Raw genomic sequence first — 22,032 nt, forward strand, 5'->3', positions numbered from 1 at the left:
CTGGTATCGTCATTGCAGACTTTGACCGAGAACAGACTTACAGTACGCTTTGTCGTGGGATTGGGAAATCCAGAACCGAACATCAATGTATTCCTATTCACTTCTATTCATCATGCCCTGGTATTATAGATGTAGTCTTTGGCCTGCTGACTGCATCCATTACGCTGATTCGGCAAGCGGACAGCGACTCTCATCCATCGACAACGTTTGCTTGCCTACTTTCCCTTGTACGATGAGGAGTAGGTGCGGGGGATGGATGATTGTTTGTTTGCTGATGATTTCCCCTGCCTGTCACTGGAATCCTTCTGATACATGTACGTTTCTTTGCGAAGATCGTTTGATACTGCGGCCTGCCTGCGCTTGAACAGTCTTTGAAAGGGATGATGTATCTTTACCGCCGGATCATTCAAACATTAGTCGAATTGGTAGTCACATTGAACAAGAGTACCTATGTCACTCTTGACCGCCACACTATACCATCCTCGTGGACAGCGCATTCCTATCCCGATTAGAGATGCTGTGTCACCGAATCGCTGTTCGCGACAACAAAGAAGCGCCAAGCCTGTGGCGGCACATCTGCCGACAACACCAGATATGGGACATATGGATTCGGGAATTGTCGAATATCTTCAGAAAGATCATGATAGTTGATGCTGAGGCTTATTTCCATCTATAAAAGAAGGCGTTGCGGACACCCAACTCTGGACAATACTACCTTATGTGGAAAACTCAAGCGACCTACCGTCTACCAGAATAACCCCCCCGATCTCGCCATAATATTTGCAGACGTGCACGAATACATCTCAACTTATTCAAATCACCATGTCAAATTCATCTGACAAAGCCCCATCCCCAGTTGATTCTGATCAGTCGCAAGCGACATTATTCTCGAAATAAGCAGTATGGACCACTACTCCCAGGGGGCCATGGCTTGATGGACAAGACGTTGGCTGCAAAGCCGGAGAGCCAAATGGCCCAAGCAAATCGTCTGCTGGTATCCAAGGCGGCCCCCACGCCGGTGCGGAGGGTCCCAACTCCGCACCCCAAAAGGGAGGCCATTCTGCAGGCACTGGCAGTGGTCAACACGGTGGGAGCAACAAAGACATTTCCAAACGGATACCCCACACTTCCGACGATACTCATGTATTTACACACTTGTCATACGAGGAAAGAGAGAATGAGTTCTGGGGCGAAAAGGCACAGGATCGTAAGAAAATGTTGCAGGAGGCGCTGAAAACTACTGGGTCAGCTACTGGGCCAACTGCTGAACCAACTGCTGAACCAACTGCTGGAACAACCGCTGGATCGCCAATGTCAATAGTTGGATCAACTACTGAATCGGCAATGGAAGTTGATGACTAGAAGAGGAGCGATACGTACGGAAATGCTCTGAGCGTTACAATGGAGTTGTAGTCTACTAGGTTTGACTTTGGCTAGTCTAGCTTCCTTAACAAGTACTCTTCATGTCTCACATTGACCTACCTGCTGGTGCCTGGCAGAATGCAAACTAGGTATCCCATCCAGCGTCAATTAAGTTCCCTACCTTTGCTTGAAAGAAGTCAAGCCAGATAAATCTGGGAAACGTCGGCTTTTTGCTTGTCCGATTCCTCAACGTTTGGCTCAATCAGCGAACCAATCAACATAGAGCAGCTTGATTCCCTAGCCGCCACGTTTTACCGTACCGATATACAACAAGTTTCAACTTTTGATCCGTTCGGAGACGCTGTGTTACCGAACCACTGTTCGAGACAAACTAGGATGCAGCAAGCCGATGAGGCACATCTGCTGACAGCACCAACTCAACAAAGATAAACTGAACAACCCCAGGTGGTTCATACCGGGGATGATATAAAAGACGCGTGCGTATGCTCGGCTCTGGACGACATTCTGCACACCAAGTCGGCACGAAAAGATCTCAACCACTCTACCGTCCACCACATGAAAAGAATCCAGTCTCATCTCATCGGAACTTTGTACAACCGGGAAGAACAACATCAAGATCTCAGAATATACAACTCACTCTGCTCACTGTCATTTCCACGCGACGAGGGAAGACCTCGATACCTCAAGCAAAAATGTCATCGCAATTGTTCTCATTTGAGATAGTCCACGGCGCTACTCCCGAGACGTACGACAGTTCCTACACCGGTGGCACCAATGCCGGAGACGTCAACGGCACTCCTGACTTTGCGAGTGGTACCAGGGGCGGTCGCCGCGCCCAGACCGCTGATACGTCCATACAGGGTGGTCGTCATGGGGGTGCCGGCTATGGGCATCACGGGGGAAGTAAAACAGATCAATCAGAAAAACGTCCTGTCACTCACAATGAAGCTACTCCTCAAAAGCTATCAGAGGCCAATGACAGGATCGTATACACCAAAAGATGTGACGATGCTAAAAAGAAACTTCAGCAGAAGAACGCACAAAACGCTACCGGGGCGCAATCTGGTCGTTAAAAACTAGAAAGCACTGGGACACGGGAAGAGATTCTCGGTAAAACGCAGTCATAACAAGTTAAGTTGGTCTTAAGCTAACTTCATAAATAAAAAATCATAAACGTCCCATCAATTGACGTGCCGCGATCGTACAAAACTTTGCTCATCAAACCCTAGAAGGAGCCAATAACTCCATCTACAGTCTGTCTAGACGTAATTCCTCTTTGAATGTAAATTACGTCAGCCTGGATTAGCGTACCATTTGCCCTCAAGGTGTTAATGTGTGTGGGCACGTCTACAGACTCTTCTGTAGCCTTTTGCTGATATATGAGAGAAGGAAAAATATTGATATCTGGTCTATTGAGAAAACTTGAACCTGCGAAAAAGTCAGAGCTGTTTTCCATTGGTTCTAGAATGGTCGTCAACCGAGAGATTCCATGTCTAAGTTCTGGCATGGTCTGGAGGGAATCGGAGAGATAGGTCAGAGAGATATGATGACCCAAAGTCTAGCATGTAGTACGGTAGGGTATAAAAGAGACGTATCCCATCGGGTGCTGACTGACCCCATTTTCGCCAAGGGTGGGGTAGAGCCAATAAGGGCTTGAGCAACTATTAAGTTAACCAATAGATTTCTAGTACCTATATTTCCTATAGATTCTGCGTATGCTAGAGGTACTAGCAATCTCTATCAATATATAATAGTATATTATAGTCTAAGTAGCCCTTCCGTGTTTTCTTTCGAGTGAGGGTATTCCTAGATATCTTGCCTAAACTCTGGCGGGCTCTTAATGCCTTTAGATTACTATAATAAGAGCAAGGTGAATTGACTTTCCTAGATCCCTTTTTATGGTGTTCCCATGGAATAGAGGTATTCCTTTTATCCGTAGCCCGCCTAGGTCGTGAAAGTCTTTGCCCACCTGCTAATGGTCTAAACTGTTGAATAAGCTGGGCTGCAAGCAGCTGCTGCCATTGGTAGTGGGTTTTCACCTTTTGCTACCTAGGGCTGCCCCAGAGCTGCAGTAGGAAGCTATTTATAACTACCATTTCCAGCAGGAAATTCCAGGCAATTGACTGCTAGCCCCCTCGACGAACAGGGTGGCTATAGTGATAATAGGACCTCATCTGCTCACTTATATCAACCCCATTAATCTTGTGGTTGTATTCATTAATTGCCCTAGGGATTGGTAGGTCCTTGCGGACGTCTGGGCCAAAGACTTGCCGGGCAGCCCTCTTAGCAGTGGAATTCCCAGCTGGGCGGCGGCGGCTGCGAACAACCTCCTCGCCGTTCCTGAAGACAGTTGATAGGAATAGTACAAGGGCATTATCCTTCCAGGTAAACTGGTTAACCTATTTACTAGTTAGCAAGGTAGGCTAGGCTAGGCTAGGCTGGTAGCTTACCTCCCCATTAAAAGTAGGGATATAGTGTACTTTACCCTAGGGGATATCCCCTCCTTTAGTCTCTTTCTTATTAACTAAGATCTTATCTATCCCACTATCCTTTCGGCAAGTACTAGAAGCTCTAACCTGTTGGTTCCGTAAGGTACGAAAGAGACGTATAGAAGTAAAGAGGTTATCAAGAAATACGTGGTAGGTTGCAGCTAGAAGTAGGGAAACAAGGGTAGTTACTACATGCTGTGTTGGTATCAACAGAGCCAACTTTCCAGCAGCCAGCCCAGCCAGCTGGGATGGCTGGGCCTGAGGGACTAATGCGTATAGGCCCTTTCCATGCACATGCCACAGCCACCGTATACAGTAGCCAGACTGGGCAAGGATCCAGATCTTATAGCCAGTTAGGATAGGCTTCGTTGGAACCGTCGTTGTCTCAAAAGATCGACCTGTAAATCGGACCATAGCCTCATCAACTGTAAAGTCTGAACCAGGTATATAAAAGGAGTCCCCAGTCTCTTGGATGTAGGCTGATGTCAGAGCCCTCCCGGATAGGGGCTAGTTAGAGGTAGTAAGGAGTCCAAGCAACAAAGGAGCAGCTCAGATATATATACAGCGCAGGGAGTACACGTCGAGGGAGGAGCAGATTTCAGTAATTCATCATTTTACCCCTAACTGCAGTTGGCCTCTGAGAGCTTCCACCCTGCGTCAACATCCCAACTTGACAGCTGACCACTAGTTAACCTTCCGGTATACATCTGGCATTTAATCTTAGGCCCTGGCTGGGCTGGCTAGGCTGGCTAGGCTAGAATTTAGCTATGTTAAATATCCGTAGTCGCTGGAATAGTAATTAGAAACGGTCCTGGGATATAAACCGTATGAATAGGTAGATAGGATCCTCCCTCTCCTGCTAGGTTAACCAATAGGTTAATAATCTAGATTCCCTAGGGATCCCTATATATATGGATCCCTATATATAATAAGATCCCTAGGAAGAGGTAGATCTCATCTACTAAAGTCTGCCGCCATGAATTCACTCTAGACGTTCTAGCCCTAAGGCCCTCCTTAAATAACGGCGCCGCATTCGTCCACTAGGCCCACTACTCCACGAGGCTCTGCGGAACATATTAGATAAAGAGGTCCAGCGGGCTTTCCGGCAGCTACTGTACCTCTTGGGCCCGGGCTAGCACGTCAAACGGCCGGAAAGAGCCCGGAAAACCATGCTCGGTAGCAGGAGGTTCGTGGGGCCGGACTGTTGCTACGTCACAGCGCTCTGGCGTACAGTCTGGATTACAGGCAGCAGTAAGGTCTTCAGGAAGGATCTCAACTACTATACAACTACGTACAGAAGTAATAGAATCATTAGAAGCATCAGAATCACTAGAAGACATCGCAGCATTAATCAAAATGGAGTAATAGTGGTGACAATAGGTAAAGAGCATAGAGATAAATGACGTACTGTTAAGTACCCCTTTAAATGCGGGGCAATAGTGGGTGAACAGTGGGTATTTCGTGGTCTTGGCGAAAGTGCTGTCCATCCGCACCCGATGGGATAATACCAATACTAATCAATAGTTAACTTCACAATAACCACTACTACAAGAATACTACAGATCAACAAAGATTAACAAAAGAGACGGTTACGGCTCCTCTATAAGCCCCTTCTCGTACTAACAACTAGTTTCCGGCCTCACCATAAGCCCGTTATAAATCGAACTTCCCTTTTGGCCTTACCATAAGCCTATTAGTAAAGACGTCTATCACGCTATCGGAATCGACCTTGCAGACGGATATTCTTACGTACTTACCACAGTACCCTTAAAAAAAGCCCTTTACTTAACAACGATATTTATTACCTTCCTACTTATTACCAATTTTCCCCTTTAACTTCTCTTTTTACGACTCTTATGTTACGCCCGCCGCAACTTGTCACTGTGGGCGCGTAGCTATATATGCAGAACAAGGGACAATGATGACCGGAGTCATCATTATCGAAGCTTTTGCTTTGTGCCACAGTTGGTTGCCTTGTCCAGCTCGTAACATCTTACTACGTAAAGAATTACTATATCGCGAAAAACGACCTTTAGTCCTTCTTTCCTTCTTTTTTTACCTTATATAATATATCGGAATTATAAACCTTAAACCTCACGGCTTTACTACTAATACCTAAGAGCTTCTGCAAATATATCGATCTAGCTATGTAGGGCGAATATCCTTACTTCCTTCTTAATAAGAGGGATAGCGGGAAAGTATACTCGTATATCGGGTATATAATAGCTATATGGATGTAGGAAGACCTCTATAGGCGTGGCCTTTAGCAGTCCTTTCAACGAGACTTTAAAGACTAGGATACTGATCTCTTCAATACGGCAGGCACAAATCCACTAGGGATCCTACGGGGTTATCTCCATAGCCACGGCGTCTATATGCCCAAGGATAGAGACAGAATTGCACCAAGGCTGGTGGCAATCGTCGATGACCCTTCCTTTCATTTCTGGACTCAGGAAGAGATTGAGGATGCTCAGACGACCTCCCAGACTTTCGATAGACTTACACGGGACAACATCGACTTTATCCCCAACATAGTCAGCCCAAGCAAGCGAGCTAAGATGAGAGAGATTATACGATAACGATAACGCGCTAAGAAACAACAAGAAGAAGAGGATCAACGGCTAGACTAGTTAATACAGCGACAGCTAGCTACTACTCGTAATATCCCCCTCGAATTACCTTGCCCGTCACCTTGCATATCTCAATCACGATTTATAACAGCTCTCTCCCGTTAATAGTTACCTTAACGTATACTGTAAAATGAAGACGCTCCTTCCGAACAAAAGCAAGAAGTCTTCTCACAGCACTTCGAACGACAACCTCACCTCCAGTCTGGATACCTACTGACGCAAAGATACGCGCCTATCGTCACTACCTCGCCTAATACTCAACCATCGCCACGATAACTAACTAATCTCGCGAAACTTCTTACCAACTATATAAGATACAACAGCGAGATATACGACGTATTTAACTTAAAGCTAAGGATTTTCCGCAACAACTACAACAAAGTTAGAATTACAGCCCAACAGCTAGGTCCTACCTTCTCAATTATACTCCGCGGCAAGGCTACGACCTTCTACTTTCAACAAATCTATAGAAGCGGTCCGCAAGACTTCGCCTCCATAGCTCAGAGAGTCAGAGATCACTTCGAGAACTAGGAAAGTCGCCAGAACTACCTGACTAAATAGCAGACAACTACATTCCATCAGATTACCCAAAGCCAACCCGACAAGACGAAGACCCAGGTCCTTGAAGCTCTGATCGAGAAGCTCACAGTCATCCAACAAGCCCTTCCCTCTACATACCAATCCGACGAAGCCTTGAGATCCCAGCTACTCGACACTTACGCTAAAATAAAGGAATACAGCCTCTACCTATACAGCCCATCACCTACATTAGAAAGAGTCTATAACCAACTTCGTTCGGCTATCAATACTACACTACGTATTAACAATAACCATCAATATATAGCTAAACCATCTGACCAATACTGGGTCGACCGTACCTATTCCGGTCGAGGAAGAGAGAACCGCTACAGCAACAAAAGAGGCAAAGACCCACCACCCGACCGCAAGTGCTACATCTATAAGAAGCCTGGCTGCTGGTCAACCAAGCACTCAACAGACGAGAGAAATCAGGCATACAAGCAGTTCAGAAACAACCAGTATGTTCGAAATACATCGTCGACTAGATACGGCACCTTCCTCGCACGATACGAAGGACTTGAGCTCCATGACGATAAGGGCAAGTACGACGACAGCAACGAAGATATCCGTCTATACCTCCAAGGTACTACTACTGCCGACAACAACGACAATAAGGAAGACAACAATACATTCTACCTTAGCACAACTTTCTTCAACAAAACGGAATTCAACAGCAAAGCTATCGCCTCCTACCTTGCCGACCAGTCTACCCAACACCAATTAATAAAGAAAGATCTCTGTAGCGAAATTACAAAAGAGACCGTATCAACCTTCATACTCGAGCGATACTTATCCGACGTTTTCTAAGGTATCCTACCCGATACTGGCGCTGCTAGATTTTCTACTACTGGCCATACCCAAGTCCTCGCCCTTTAACAAATACACCCTTTAATTATAATCAATACCTTATTAGTAGGAAAGGCGAACATCCGCTTTAGTAGCGGCGACCTCCTACCATCCAGTGGTACTATCACAGTCCCCACTCCCTTTGGACCAATTGATTTCTACGTCGTCCCCGTCAATACACTATTCCTGCTCTGCGTAGCTGATATAGATCGACTACATATTCGCTTCGACAACCTCGCTAACACTCTACAACAAGGCAAAGTTATTGTACCTATTATCCACAAATAGGGACATCCCTGGATACTACTAGACCTGCCCGAACGAAGCCTTACTTAGAACTATCTTACTAACGTAAAATTATATAGACTACATCGCCGATTCGGTGATCCCTCTGTCCAACGACTTCGAAAAATCCTCTATAAAGCTAGCCATAACGTCGAAATAACAGCAATAGAGTACTTAACGAAGTACTATCATCACTGCTAGATGAATAATAAGTTCCCTAATAGGTTCAAATTTACCTTACATAACGACTAACGTACATGATAAGCGAGTGGGCCAGACAAGCGAGTGGGCCACCCAACCACGACCACAGGACATGAAGGAGCAAATATCAACACCCACCTCATGGATTCAATCCAAACTATTCAGAGTCCTCTTCCTCAGACATTTCCTCATTGAATCGATATGTTCGCGCATTGTGAATAGTGTTCCCGCAGACGCCACATCGTCGTTGACCCGTCTCAGTCCTTGGTCGGCGACCACTACTCCGGCGCGTTTCCTCCTCTACCTGGGCTGTAGCCTCTCTCTGTGACTGAAGGTCCTCTCCCTCAGCTATAGTGAGGCTTCCTCCTTGTCGGAGATGGTTTTTTTTAGCTCTCCGGCGTTGATTAAGTAGGTTGTTCTCCTCTCGAAGGATCTGGTTCTCGGATCTTAACAAGGCGATCTGGTGTATAAATCTACGAGCCCCCTTGGATAGATGCTCTATAGCTTCGATAATTAAATTTAGTGAGCTGTTTTGATGACGGGAGATTCGATTCTTAATGAGTTTTGATTGAGAAGATGCTTCCGTTGGGTTGTTTGGTGTTTGAGAAGTCTATGCCGGTGGTGTTGTCGGGAGGGATCCTGGAGGCGTCGGAGTGCGTAACTTCATATTAAGCTTTGAGAGCATACTCTCTGTATTTAAAGGCACAATTTCTGCCCCTCCGAATCCTCCCTGGATGTTTTTCTCTGTGATTGCTTGCGTGAAAGCCTTGTGAAACGCCGGGAAGAAGTCCTCCTTGGTAATATGCGTATTGCCCCGACGTATCTTGTCCTCGATTTCTCGACCGTACGCCGTTTTTAGAGGCCTAAAATATCTAATATCCAAGGGCTGGAGTAGATGAGACGAATGAGCCGGCATATACAGGGTGACGATGTTGTTCTTCTTATAAAAAATCTCGAAATCCGCGGAGTGGTGACTTTTGTGTCTGTTGACGATGAGGAGGCGGTATTGACCTTTTGTACGCGGTCTTGTATGCCGTTCGAAGTGCCGAGCCTAGTCTAGACCTCTTTCATTTATTGTCTATCTATTTTTAGATATTACGATGACCTAGTCGTATGGGAGACCGGATTCCGTGTACTAGGTGGAGAGGTGATATTGGCCCGTAACGATGATGTACGGCGGAACGTTATAGCCCGACGGGCTGATGGCCTGAATGACCGTAACCTATTTACGATTGCCAGGCTGTATTATTTTCGTGTTTGAACGCCTTTCGGCACTGGTCACGACCATGCCGGTTGAGATCTGGCCTATTATAAAGCCAGTCTCGTCAAAGTTGTAGATGTCTGAGTCTACGATGCCGTACTTCGCGATTGTGTTCGCCATAAGTAAGAACTATGCGTTAATTGCGTCCGGATCTTCGTATTGGGCCCTCTTGTAGTCGTACTTGCGAAAACGACGCGTTCGCAACTCTGGTTGTCGCTTTACGAAGTTCGAAGCTCATCGCTTCCTAATAGGGGGCGCGTCACGATCAGCGAGCAATCGATTCGCCATTTATTCAACACCGCGAAGACGGGGAGGAAAACATCTGGCGTCCAGGTCGAGGATGTACTCAATCAGCTTCTTCTCTTCTAGTAGCGTCAAATTCCGTGAGTTGGGTGTGCTATTACGTCGTGATAACGTTCCCTCTAATCTGCGGCCTAAGGTAACGCGACTGATGTTATAGATCTTTGCCGCGGCCCGAATACTGAGATTTCGGTCTTTCTGGGTAGCCTGAACCGCTAAGTTTAATTGGGTATCTTTGTTCTGTACTGTCATTGTTTTCGATGGAGAAATGCGTGTTGTGATGATGTAGGTGGCACGATGGCGGTTGGGTGGCCCACTCGCTTGTCTGGCCCACTCGCTTATCATGTACGTTACCCTATAGCTATAATTAAGCCCCTAATGAACCCCCTACTACGACCTACCCCCTCTACCCAGCCTATTACCCTTAAACTAGCTAGCTAGGGTAAAAAAAGATATTATAATAGTCAACTAACTACCCTAGTTGAGTGTTACGACCCAACATGCATGACCAAGAACAAGGTCTGCCCCGCAGGCTCTGCCCCGCAGGCTCTGCCCCGCAGGTTCGCGGTGGCTACAGCGCACCATGTATGCAGAGGACAAGGAACACTAGGCACCCTCTCACGGAACGGAAGAACTATGGACAAGTCACGTGATGATAAGAGATAAGAGATAAGGATAAGGATATGTTGGATATGAGTTATCCAAGCTATCCTTGGATAACCAGGATATGAGCTATCCAACATATCCAAACAAGGACACTGTCCAGCACAAAGGACATGTTCAGAATCAGGACTTGTATATAAGGATGGACTTGAGCCGGACTCTAGGACAGACTTCCCATAGCTTCTTCAGCAATGAACTTCGTATCAGGATTAACATCCGCTTTCAGCTACTACCTTGACAAGACTACGATTGATCACCGAAGCCTTACCTACCCTTACGATTGACAGACATAGCTTCCCTGAAGCTATCCCCGACTACGATTACTGTTACCAGTTCCGCAGCCTCAACTTCTGCAAACTACCCCTACGACTAGCTGGCCGTAACATTGAGCTATGGGATTCTACTACCTTTATAATGGCCTGGTCGATACTTAGGAAGCTGGCAGATCTTAGCGGTTAATTATACTTATATACTTAATGTTACGAGCAGGTCAAGGCAACTAACTGTGGCACAAAGCAAAAGCTTCGATAACGATGACTCCGCATCATTTTCCCTTGTTCTGCATTATATAGCTACGCCATGACAGGACCAACTGTTTAGGCCGTAACACTTAACTCGATAATAATACTAGTACTTAGCGGCTGCTGTTTAGGAAGGAAAAAAAATGCTTTGTAGAGCAGGCCTAGTAACTAGCAGCTGCCTACTAGTAACTAGACCTTCTGAAGGCTTAAGTTGCTAACGCTATCCCATCGAGTGCGGATTAACGTCAAAATCGCCAAGGCCAGAACTACCCACTATTGTACCCACTCTTACTCCGCACTTCAATGAGTACATGACGAAACATCATTTGAACCTTTGTTTTCTTCCTTATTGTCACCACCAAAACCATCATTTTGTTCAATGCCGCGATGTCTTCTAGCAATTCCGATGCCTCCGGGGCTTCCGGGGCTTCCGGGGCTTCCGTACGGAGCTGTATTATGGTTGAGCTCCTTCCTGAAGACCTCGCCGTCGCTTACACTGCCGATTGTACCGTATTTGTACGCCGGAGCGGTGCGATAACAGCACAGTCCGGCCCCACGAACCCCCGGCCGTTGAACGCGGGCGGCCGGGCACCTTCAGACCCTTTGACGTACCCGCCCGGGGTCGAGGGATACGGGACCTACCGGCAGCCCCGCTTGACCTATTTCTCCAGTATGTCTCCCGGGACCTTGTTGAGCAGTGGGCGCAATGGACGAATACGGCGCCGTTATCTAAGGAAGGCCCCCGGGCTAAACGGTCAAGAGTGTATGAGTGGAGAAAGACCTCTGTAGAAGAGATTTACCTCTTCTTAGGAATCCTACTTTATATGAGGATTCATAATGAATCTCAAATATCAAGATACTGGTCAACTCGACAGCAAAAGGAGGATCCCATCCATCTATTCACCCGGTTTATCTCCCGGGACCGCTTCCAAAGTCTACTCCGGCAGCTACGCATCTTTAACACCTCTGATTTCCAGCCTAGCCAGTCAGGTCAACACCAAGCCCAAGCCGGGATGCCGGATATATACCGGAAGGTCAACGATTGGTCAGCCCATATTCAAGAGACTGGAGATTCCTTCTACATAGCCGGCTCTGACCTTACTGTTGATGAGGCTATGGTCCGGTTTACAGGCCGGTCCCTAGAGACGACAACAATACCAACAAAGCCGACCCCAACTGGCTTCAAGGTCTGGATTCTTGCCCAATCAGGCTACTGTCTACGATGGCTCTGGCATGTACACGGCAAGGGCCCGTACGGACTAGTCCCTCAAGCCCGGCCAGCAGATAGTCAGGCTGGAGTAGCTATCACAGTCCCATTGACACCAACGCAGCGTGTTGTAACAACACTTATTACCTTACTTCCAGCTGCAGTCTACCATGTGTTTCTAGATAATCTCTTCGCGTCTGTACGGCTTCTTCGGGCCCTCCGGAAGCAGCAAGTCGGAGCTTCTGGAACCTGCCGGAAAGACAGTGGGATAGATAAGATCCTTGTCACCGAGAAGGAAGCAGAAGGTCAAGGTATCTCTTGGGGGCAGACCCATTGTATCCCTACCTTAAATGGGGAGGTATGATATTATAAATTACTTTCTATAGAAATCTCTGTACTGACTAGTATATCTATTTTTAGGTTAACCAATTCACCTGGAAGGATAATGCTCTTGTCCTCTTTATGACAACTGTCTTCCGAGACGGCCAGGAGGTTACCCCGTCTCCGGCGCCGGCCGGCTGGAAACTCTGCAAGCAAGCGGGCTGCCCGGCAAGTCTTTGGCCCAGACGTCCGCAAGAACCTCCCAGTACCTAAGGCAATTGATGAGTATAATCATAAGATGAATGGGGTTGATATTAGTGACCAGATGAGGTCCTATTATCAATACAGTCACCCTACTCGTCGAGGAGGCTGGCAGGCACTTGCTTGGAACTTCCTGCTAGAAGTAATTATTGTGAATAGCTTCTTTCTACAGTTCTGGGGAAAGCCTGAGTGGCAAAAGGTTAAGACCCAGTACCAATGGCGGCAACTACTTGCATCCCAGCTTATTTAGCAGTTTGGACCATTAGCAGGAGGTCGAAAATATTCACGGTCTCAGCGGGCTTCAGATAAGAAGAATACTTCTATTCCCTGGCAGCAGCATCGTCAGGGGTCTAGGAAGGCTTGTTCGCCATGTTCCTATTGTAGTAATACGGCAGCACTAAGATCTCGCCAGGCTCTTAGTAATACAACTGGGAATAGCCTCAAGCGGCAACGTAGGTTCACTCGGAAAGGCTGCTTAGATTGCGACGTAGCTTTATGTACCAGGGGGGATTGCTGGTACCTCTGGCATACCCAAAATCAATAGGGAATAGAGGTACTGGAAATCCTAGTTATTCATTGGTTGACTCCAGTGGCCTCGCAAGCCCCTATTGGCTCTACCCCGCCCTTGGCGTTTTTGACGTTAATCCACACTCGATGGGATAGTGAGGAAGCGGAAGGTTATTAAAGTGTTACGCCCGCCGCAACTTGTCACTGTGGGCGCGTAGCTATATAATGCAGAACAAGGGACAATGATGCCGGAGTCATCATTATCGAAGCTTTTGCTTTGTGCCACAGTTGGTTGCCTTGTCCAGCTCGTAACACCTAAGCTCTCAGAACTCGCTTAGTAAATTCCCTGATTTATTTATATATAGAAGAGATCCCTAGAATATATTGAATACGAGTCCACTCTGCTAGTCTGTCTTCCTGCCATAGATTTAGTCTCTAAAGCTCGGAAAATACGTTGAGTCTGCTCTAATGCCCTTTAAGTCGACTTCGTAATACTAATCGTAGTACAGCCTAGTTAATCGAGGCCTTATTAATAGAGGTACTGTTCAAGATAGCATCAAGTACTTGCTGTACATCGAATTTGGTATATGAGACCATTATATATCGATAAATAAGTGTACTAAGAAGGAGTTTGTTTGGACGAAAATTGCAATTGTTGTGGTTATTTGAACAATGGGGGTAGGATAATAATGAGGAGGCTGGGAAGCATTTTTGGGGTGGCGAAAGGGGGGAATGGCGAAAAGTGGGTAGGTTGACTTACTAATCAGTGAATGATTTCCCCAGCAGTGACAGCACCACGCCGTTGGTACCGTAGAAAGGAAAGACCACAAATGGGGGCCCTCGGATCCCACGGCATGCAAGATTACTTAAGCATACTGACGATGGCACACCGGCATTTCGAACCCACTCCTGGTCATCGTTCCTTGCAAGTGACGACTCAGATACACCAGCAACACGAGAGCGATTCTAGTCGTTCCGGGATCCTGGAAGCCGACCCTGGCCACCAGCCCTGTGTCACTGAGGAGACGAGAGATTTTGCTAGACGAATGTAGACAGTATGACGGAATGAAAAAATTTCGGATCCAAGTCCGGGTGATGGCCCTGCCAACTCACTCAACTTTGGAAGTGCACAAAACCGTCTGCGTTATGATTTTGGCCATCATCGATAGCATTGTACTCGTCAAACTGCGGATCAAACCAGCTCTGGAGTCCACAGTAAGAAGGAAACATATTTCGCGGCGGAAGGCAGTGAGGGTCGCCGAGATTTCATTGGATTCTAGATGACGAGCAAAATGCAGTGTACGCGTATTGTAGGTGCCGTGCTTAAGATTGCAATTAAAGTGAAAAAACTCATTGTAGGAAATATCCACATGTAGCGCTATGAATGGCAACTTTCCAGAATAAGGTTTGTCGATCGTGGGACAGCTTCTCGAGGAAAACACGAGGACTGACTCGGACCATCACCCGATGTTATTCCAGGGAGGGCGATCACTTATTGCTCTTTGCTGAGTTGAACAAGAGCTACGGAGTATAGTTGACCTATAAATGTTGACTATATCCAAGCTGACTATCCCCTTCTCTTATAGTCTCACAGTAGAACAGTCTTTACGTCATTCATCGAGTATTGGTTTCAATTATTGCTCCGAGGTCTGTTCATAAACTGAGCCAGCGCTGACGGGACACCTCACTAATTCCTCCTCTATAGAACTGAAAGAAATCTACCTACTCTCTAGTCGAAATACTTCCTCCGAACCGCAATCATGAAGTTCACCACGATCGTCGCCGCCATCACCTTGGTCGCCTCGGGCGTCCTTGCTACTCCGTCCGGGGGCAGCAACCTCGTGCGTCGCGACTGCTACGACTGCCACTACAAGTCTTTCAATGCCGGCCGCTGCGATGGAAGCTGCAGCAGCTCGGAGGCCGAAGGAAGCGGACAGGTTTGCCGGAAGTGCATCAGTGGCTGCCCTGCCACGACCGACGCCGATCGCGGAGCCACACCCGTCGTCAGTTGCTAGATATTCCGAGTGGTCTAGCCATCGGGGAGAGGTACTTGAGAAGAGGTCTGGGTGGGAGAAGATCGGAGGACTGCCGATTTTAATACAAGTTCTTTGCCCAAATTTGAATGGTTTCCTTGGAATTACTGTGCTACCATACAGATGAAAGAAATCCGGTAAACATTCTCGATCACAACAATATGGGTACTTAACCTAGGCTGAGGACTCATGTGAAGCCGTAACCTGGGAAGATCGCCTTTTCAGCGAATGATGCCATTCTGAGCTGGTTGAAAACCTGATCGTCGGACAGGAAGTTCCCCGACAAAGCCATCTCAATGGCCCCAGGAAACCAGACACGGCAGTACTCACTTGTGACAGGACTCGTTACCATCAATTTGAATACAAGACCGTTATTCCGCGCTTGAATATCTTTCTGTCGGATTGGAAGTCCAATTCGGCCGCGAGTAGGGGCAGAGCATGGGCCACCTCGAGGGGGTACACTTAGACCTCGACTACCCACCCAACCTCCGGTTGGAATCTCCCTTCTACTCCTTACGCAGAATCAATCAATACAGAGATATTGATACTTCGTCACCCACAGGACTCTACGGTTCGAACCAACATCCCTGTGATAGGGATACCAACACTTTCGCTAGCATCCCCAACTATTGCATGACAGGGCACATTCCTCTGATGTGGACCTCACTTTCGAGAAACTTGATACCATCAATCATGCAGAAAACGACACCTGATCCAAGTCGGTCGATGAGCAGTGATCCGACTTTTGATAAAATTGGACTGCGAGACGGTTTGTTGTGGGTTAGAGGGCGTTTGCGACTGCCAAGGTGGTGGTGTTGAAGGGTTGGCCACAGGAGGTGTAGGCGTCCGTAAACGTATATCAAGCTTTTCAATGACATGCTCTGGGTTCCATGGTGAAATTCCAGCGCCTTGAAAAGCAGCCTTAGTGTTTTCTTCATTAAAAACTTTATTATAGGCCTGGTAGAAGGCAATAAAGAACTCCGACTTGGTAATATGGTTTATGGAGGCTTTGATGAATAGGTTGATTTCATCACCATATGCGCGCTTTAAAGGCGAATAAAGGGCAATATCTAATGGATGTAGTAGATGTGACGAATGTGTAGGCATACTAACGGTTATAATGTTATTCTGCTTGCAGTAATTGTCGAATTCGGCCGATAAATGGCTCTCGTGGCCGTCGATAATAAGCATCCGGTAGACGCCCTTCGTTTAGTTCTTAGTATGTTTATCGAAGTGTTTAATCCAGTCAAGACCCGTCAAATTATCCGTCCATCTATAATTGGTAGGTTTGATAACCCAGTCGCTAAGAAAACCTGATTCCGTGGTCCAACTAGCAAGGTGATATACGCCTTTGACAATCACGAACGGAGGGATACACCACCCGCCCGAATTAATACATTCAACGAATATAGCCCATTCACGGTTGCCAGGCTGGACAGACTTTGCTTTGCCGCGTCGATCAGCGCGTGTTACTACTATTAACGCGGTGATCATGCCCATCATAAAGCCAGTTTCGTTGAAATTATATAGGTCCCCCTCTTGGATGCCATACTTGGCCATCATATTGCGTAACAGCGCAAACCACTTTGATATAACTTCAGGATCTTCTTAAAGAGCCCTTTGATAATCGTATAGACGATTAAACTTGGTTTTCAGAGCAGGTTGCGAGTCCACAAACCGCCTGGCCCATCGCTTGCCAACAGGCTTGCCATTACGCGCTCGTAGCAGGAGATTGGCCATATCTTCCACACCAGCGAGACGCAAGGGAAACCCTCTTTGATCCTGCTCAATAACGTATTGGAGAAGCGCTTTCTCTTCGATCGCATCAAGTTTATGTCGTTGGGGTTGGGCACGTTCGCGTCGGGGTCGATCGTTCATTCTATAGCGTACGGAACTTTCGGGGACACCGTAAGTCTTCGCAGCACGCAACACACTTAGTTTTCGGCCGGCGGCGCGGGCTGATCGGATAGTCTCAATGGCTAGAAGTATCTTGTCTTCTTGTGTGTAAATTGGCATAATGGTTGTGGAGTTATTACGCGTCAAAGGTTGGAGTGGTTTAATGCAAACCGCATTTGGGAAAAAGTTCGTCGCTGACTGATATTCGTCGCTGACTGATGAACTACGTTATCTGTATATGTTGGAATAGGCCTACATTAGGCAGCAGGAGGTTGCTGCCGCGGTCCGTTCCAGCCACGGTGGTCCGTGTGGCTCAGCCACACGAGGGTGGTATACCCCAGACTTCCTGCCGCCGCTGGCACCTGGTTAGACTTCCACTCAACAACAACAAGAACAAGCAATATCACCACTGTAGTCGGTGATCGTTGCTACCCACGATACTCGAGTATTTTCCTTTTCCACCTGTGAATCCAACAGTATAAGGAGGAAGTTGGTAGGCGTAGCCTACGATTCCTCTGTCAGGTGTAAGTAGGTAGATGTTACGCCCGCCGCAACTTGTCACTGTGGGCGCGTAGCTATATATGCAGAACAAGGGACAATGATGACCGGAGTCATCATTATCGAAGCTTTTGCTTTGTGCCACAGTTGGTTGCCTTGTCCAGCTCGTAACAGTAGAAGGGCCGTTTATAACGGCCTAGACCACCTTCTAAATCCACCTTTTTCTACCGTTAACATTCTAATACTAGTAATATCTAAATTGTAGACTGAAAAGGCAGCGGATTTAGGCCTGAATTTATAGCTTCGTACGGGCCGTCGAATTTAGTAGTGAAATCCCCCCTTAATACCATATAATTAACCTTCCCGAATGCCCTTTTTCTATTTTAGTAGCACTTTGTTACGCCCGCCGCAACTTGTCACTGTGGGCGCGTAGCTATATAATGCAGAACAAGGGACAATGATGCCGGAGTCATCATTATCGAAGCTTTTGCTTTGTGCCACAGTTGGTTGCCTTGTCCTGCTCGTAACAGGTAGCTGAAAGCGGATGTTAATCCTGATACGAAGTTAATTGCTGAAGAAGCTATGGGAAGTCTGTCCTAGAGCCCGGCTCGAGTCCATCCTATATATAAGTCCTGATCCTGAACATGTCCTTTGTCCCTTGGGTCGTCTTGTATCATTCTGATCCAGAATGATCGTTTAGCCCCCAATGATGATGATGATGATGATATATTTAACGTCTGGTAACAAAAGGACGTGCCGGGCGCTATGCCGACATGGTCTATACTAATCTAAACTATGTTACAGGCTACCGTCTTCACCTAACGTTCCTATTCAATGACTCGGGCAAATTTCGGAAAAGAAATTAGTCTCCTCTATCCATTGGCATAGAAGAGAGGCTCCCTTAGCAGAACCTAACAAGAAATCAATACTTACTTTGGCCATACGTTGGCGGAGGTAGCGCGGTGTAGCCTTGCGTCCACGCTTGCAGAAGTAGAAATGGACTGGTGTCTTGGGTTTCCCACAGCTGCAGCTGAGCAACGCATCTTGATGAGCGAATCTCTCGTGGTATGCTACAAAGTCTCCATGATGGGATCTTACTACGTATAGCCTTCCTAATAAGTGCCGAGGGAGGCGGAGTTCGGGCGGCTTAGGGTGAAGAATTATCTCGAGGTCGGCATATTGCCGAGGGCATTGGGACAGCCATTTTCTGGCAAAGGCTTGGAAGGCAGCTGCTTTAGCTTGCCTTTCTAGGTGCGCTAATGAGGGCTGCGGTTGTGATTTTAGGATTGGTTTGCAGGCTTCCTTGGCTAGAGCATCCGCTTCTTCATTTCCTGGTACTCCCTTATGCCCAGGGCACCACCAAACATAAACCCTGCCGGGGGTTATCCAGCTCTCTCTTTGTCTCCGAGTCCAGGAGGAAGAGAGCCTATTGAAGGCCCTAAATCTAGCCTGGCTGCTTCCTATGCTCTAGGAGTATAGTCTAGCCGCGACTACGAGGTTATCGAGGCAGATGTAGACGTTATCTGCTATACGAGCCGTAGGAACCCGGGTGGCTTCCATCAGGCCGTGATACGCAGCATATGCCTCCGCATCATACAACTCAGTTTAGGAGCCGAGTGGTTCGGATCCGCGGAAGATCTGCCGTGTAGCTTGGTACCCTACCCAGCCTGCTCCGGCGGAGGTGCTGCTGCCGTCCGACATCTGGGACCCGTCAGTATAGACAACAATGTCCCGCTTAGAGAAAGTTGCCATCCTACCTGCAAAGGAGAGGGCCTGTTCTTCTTTGGTCTTATTAGGTTCGTAGCCGACCCTGGCGAGGGCTGTCTGCCAGTCCGCTAGTTGCTCCCAAGGGGGGAGTTCTAACGGATCGATGTACTCGGTATTTTTGCTTACGAGGCTTGCCATTCGTCGTAGCCGTGAGTCTGGTCCTGATTTGTCCCTGAGTCTCGTTCGGAGAGGGTGTCGCTCGTCCAGACGATGGATTCTGGTGGACGCTGTGTGGAGCTTCGCGTCCAGTATCACCTCTGCTGGGGGTAGAGCCGCCTCGCGCTATAGGATCGGTACAGGCGTAGTTCTGTATACGGGGACCATCGCTCCAATGGCTTTGGTTTGCGTCGCGTCTAGTTAGTGTAGCGGACTACCAACGCCGTTTAAGATAGTACGTCCATTCTTTATCCGGCTCTTGCCGGGCCACTATACTTTAGATATATAATACGGAATAGGTAATATATAAGAGGTGATCGCTTGACGAAGTAAGTACGCAGGCGCGCCCTAGATAGTGTTCCCTAGTCCCCGTAGTCCACTAACTACTTAGAATGCTTTTATAGAGAGGTTTCTTACGTAACTCTTAAATATGAGTTTATGGTCGAAGTGAACGCCGAGCCAGCGTAGAGAAGAGCCTTTTTTGATGGCCTAAACTATATAATACCTCCTATCCGGTAAACCTATTATGATTAATAGGTTTCCGTCTTTTCGTTTCTTAGTAAAGTAGATTAGTTCGGACTTATCGAGGTTAAAAATAATTCCTTCTGTTGCGCCCTATCCTAAGGTTTCTTTCTATTCTTTAGTTAGAATGTTAAAGTTGTTCTCTAATAATGTTAAGCTTACTAAGATAGCGACGTTATCGGCGTAGCCGAAACGAGATCGCTTCCTTCCTAAGCGAGCTATACCTAGCTTAAAAAGAGGTTCGATATAGAGCATGAATAGAATGGGAGATACAGGTGAGCCTTGTGGTAGTCCGTATTCGAGACCGAAGACGTCTCCTACCTCCCCATCAAGCCTTATTCTTGCTCTCCTTCCGGTAACAAAACTTGAGACCCAGCGTACGAGGTTCTCCGGCCATCCTTGTTCGTAGAGGCGTCGGACCAGTCGTCCTGGGAGCACGGCGTCGAAAGCCCCTTTTATATCGAGCGTAAGCATAGAGGTAACCAGGCCTCTTTGCCAGGCGCACTCGATGTTGTGGATGGCCGCTGCGATGAGGTCGCTGCAAGAGCGAAGAGGGAGTGCTCCAAACTGTTGATCGTGCAGAACACGATATTTAACTGCGATCTAGGTAAGTCGTTTAGCGATGAGTCTCTCCAAGCCTTTTCCGAGGACGGCCAAGAGCGCAATTGGCCTATAGGAGCGCGGGAGTGTCTTGTCTCTTTTTCCCGGTTTCGCTAGGATCACGAGAGTTGCTTCTTTAAAACAAGTAGGATGCCAACCCTCGCATATACACCCGCTATAAAGTAAGAGGACAATATCCTCGATAACTAGCCATGCTATTTTCAAAGCAGTCATAGTGATTCCGTCGGTCCCAGGAGTCGTGTTTCCCGCGGTAAGAACCGAAGACCGTACCTCGTCCTTCGTAACCTGCGGGAAAGGAAGCGTAGCTTGCCTTTATAAGACTGGGCTTTCTATTGGTATGTCCTCGGAGATTACAGCGTTTCTAAGGAGGACGCGGGTAAATAAGTCGCGCTTCTCTTTTGGTTATGAAACAAGCGTGTCTTGGTTATCTACATCTCGGAGTGGCGGGGTCTGAAAGGATCCTATGGCTTTATACCAACCGACCATTTCAAATATATTTTACTTAAGGAGGCTAAGGAGATCTTATCTTTCCAAAAGGCATCCTTAGAGCGTTTAAACTCGTAGAGGAAGTCCTGTTTTAGAGCTTCGACCTCCTCTTCTTCCCATTGGCAGTTCACTCCGGCTGCGCGGAGTCTTACTAACATCGCTCGCTTACTCGCATAGGCTCGGTGTTTACGTGTGCAGCTCTCGCTCCATTATGGTCTCCCTGTACCTTTCCCGAGCGTGCGCTTTATGGAAGCCGTAAGTGCTTTAATAAGACAGTCCGTAAGCTATTGTGCTAGGAGATCTAAAGACTATGGGTCTTAGATATTGCTACAGTACGGCGCATAGGTTATAAGTTACGTTTAATAATGCCGAGGAAAAGCTCCTCGTCCATCGTATCGAGCCGAAACCTTCCCGGGGTCTGGCTGGGTGAATCGATCAGGGCCAAGGGGACCCGGGTAAGCAGAGATTTGTGGTCTGATGTCGTGTGTAGTGACGTTTCAAAGTTTAGCCCCCAAGTCGTGTTGGATCATATTGATCCCAAATGATCCTTATCTTATCATCACGTGACTTGTATTATAGTTCTTCCGTTCCTGGGGTTT

General features: G+C 47.3%; 3 protein-coding genes across 3 annotated transcripts; all 3 read left to right on the forward strand.

Moving 5' to 3' along the window:
* Positions 1 to 822: 822 nt before the first annotated feature.
* BDP81DRAFT_445722 (uncharacterized protein) lies at positions 823 to 1,362 on the forward strand (the record flags this gene model as incomplete). Its single annotated transcript, XM_060591987.1, has 2 exons — positions 823 to 869; positions 921 to 1,362. The coding sequence occupies 2 exons, from the start codon at positions 823 to 825 to the stop codon at positions 1,360 to 1,362; spliced, it is 489 nt and encodes a 162-aa protein (XP_060451097.1).
* Positions 1,363 to 2,075: 713 nt separating this feature from the next.
* On the forward strand, positions 2,076 to 2,456 carry BDP81DRAFT_390046 (uncharacterized protein; the record flags this gene model as incomplete). Its single annotated transcript, XM_060587351.1, has 1 exon — positions 2,076 to 2,456. The coding sequence occupies one exon, from the start codon at positions 2,076 to 2,078 to the stop codon at positions 2,454 to 2,456; it is 381 nt and encodes a 126-aa protein (XP_060451098.1).
* Positions 2,457 to 14,938: 12,482 nt separating this feature from the next.
* On the forward strand, positions 14,939 to 15,591 carry BDP81DRAFT_417213 (uncharacterized protein). The gene is made up of 3 exons (XM_060589602.1): positions 14,939 to 14,982; positions 15,041 to 15,101; positions 15,160 to 15,591. The coding sequence occupies exon 3, from the start codon at positions 15,215 to 15,217 to the stop codon at positions 15,467 to 15,469; it is 255 nt and encodes an 84-aa protein (XP_060451099.1). The 5' UTR covers positions 14,939 to 14,982; positions 15,041 to 15,101; positions 15,160 to 15,214; the 3' UTR covers positions 15,470 to 15,591.
* The last annotated feature ends 6,441 nt before the right edge of the window (positions 15,592 to 22,032 follow it).

The sequence above is a fragment of the Colletotrichum phormii genome (genome assembly GCF_030913505.1).
Source record: "Colletotrichum phormii strain CBS 102054 chromosome Unknown BDP81scaffold_2, whole genome shotgun sequence".
Classification (NCBI taxonomy): Eukaryota; Fungi; Ascomycota; class Sordariomycetes; order Glomerellales; family Glomerellaceae; genus Colletotrichum; species Colletotrichum phormii.

What these genes read in the sequence shown, in the direction of transcription:
- BDP81DRAFT_417213 (XM_060589602.1), top strand. Translation starts at nt 15,215, where the DNA reads ATGAAGTTCACCACGATCGTCGCCGCCATCACCTTGGTCGCCTCGGGC.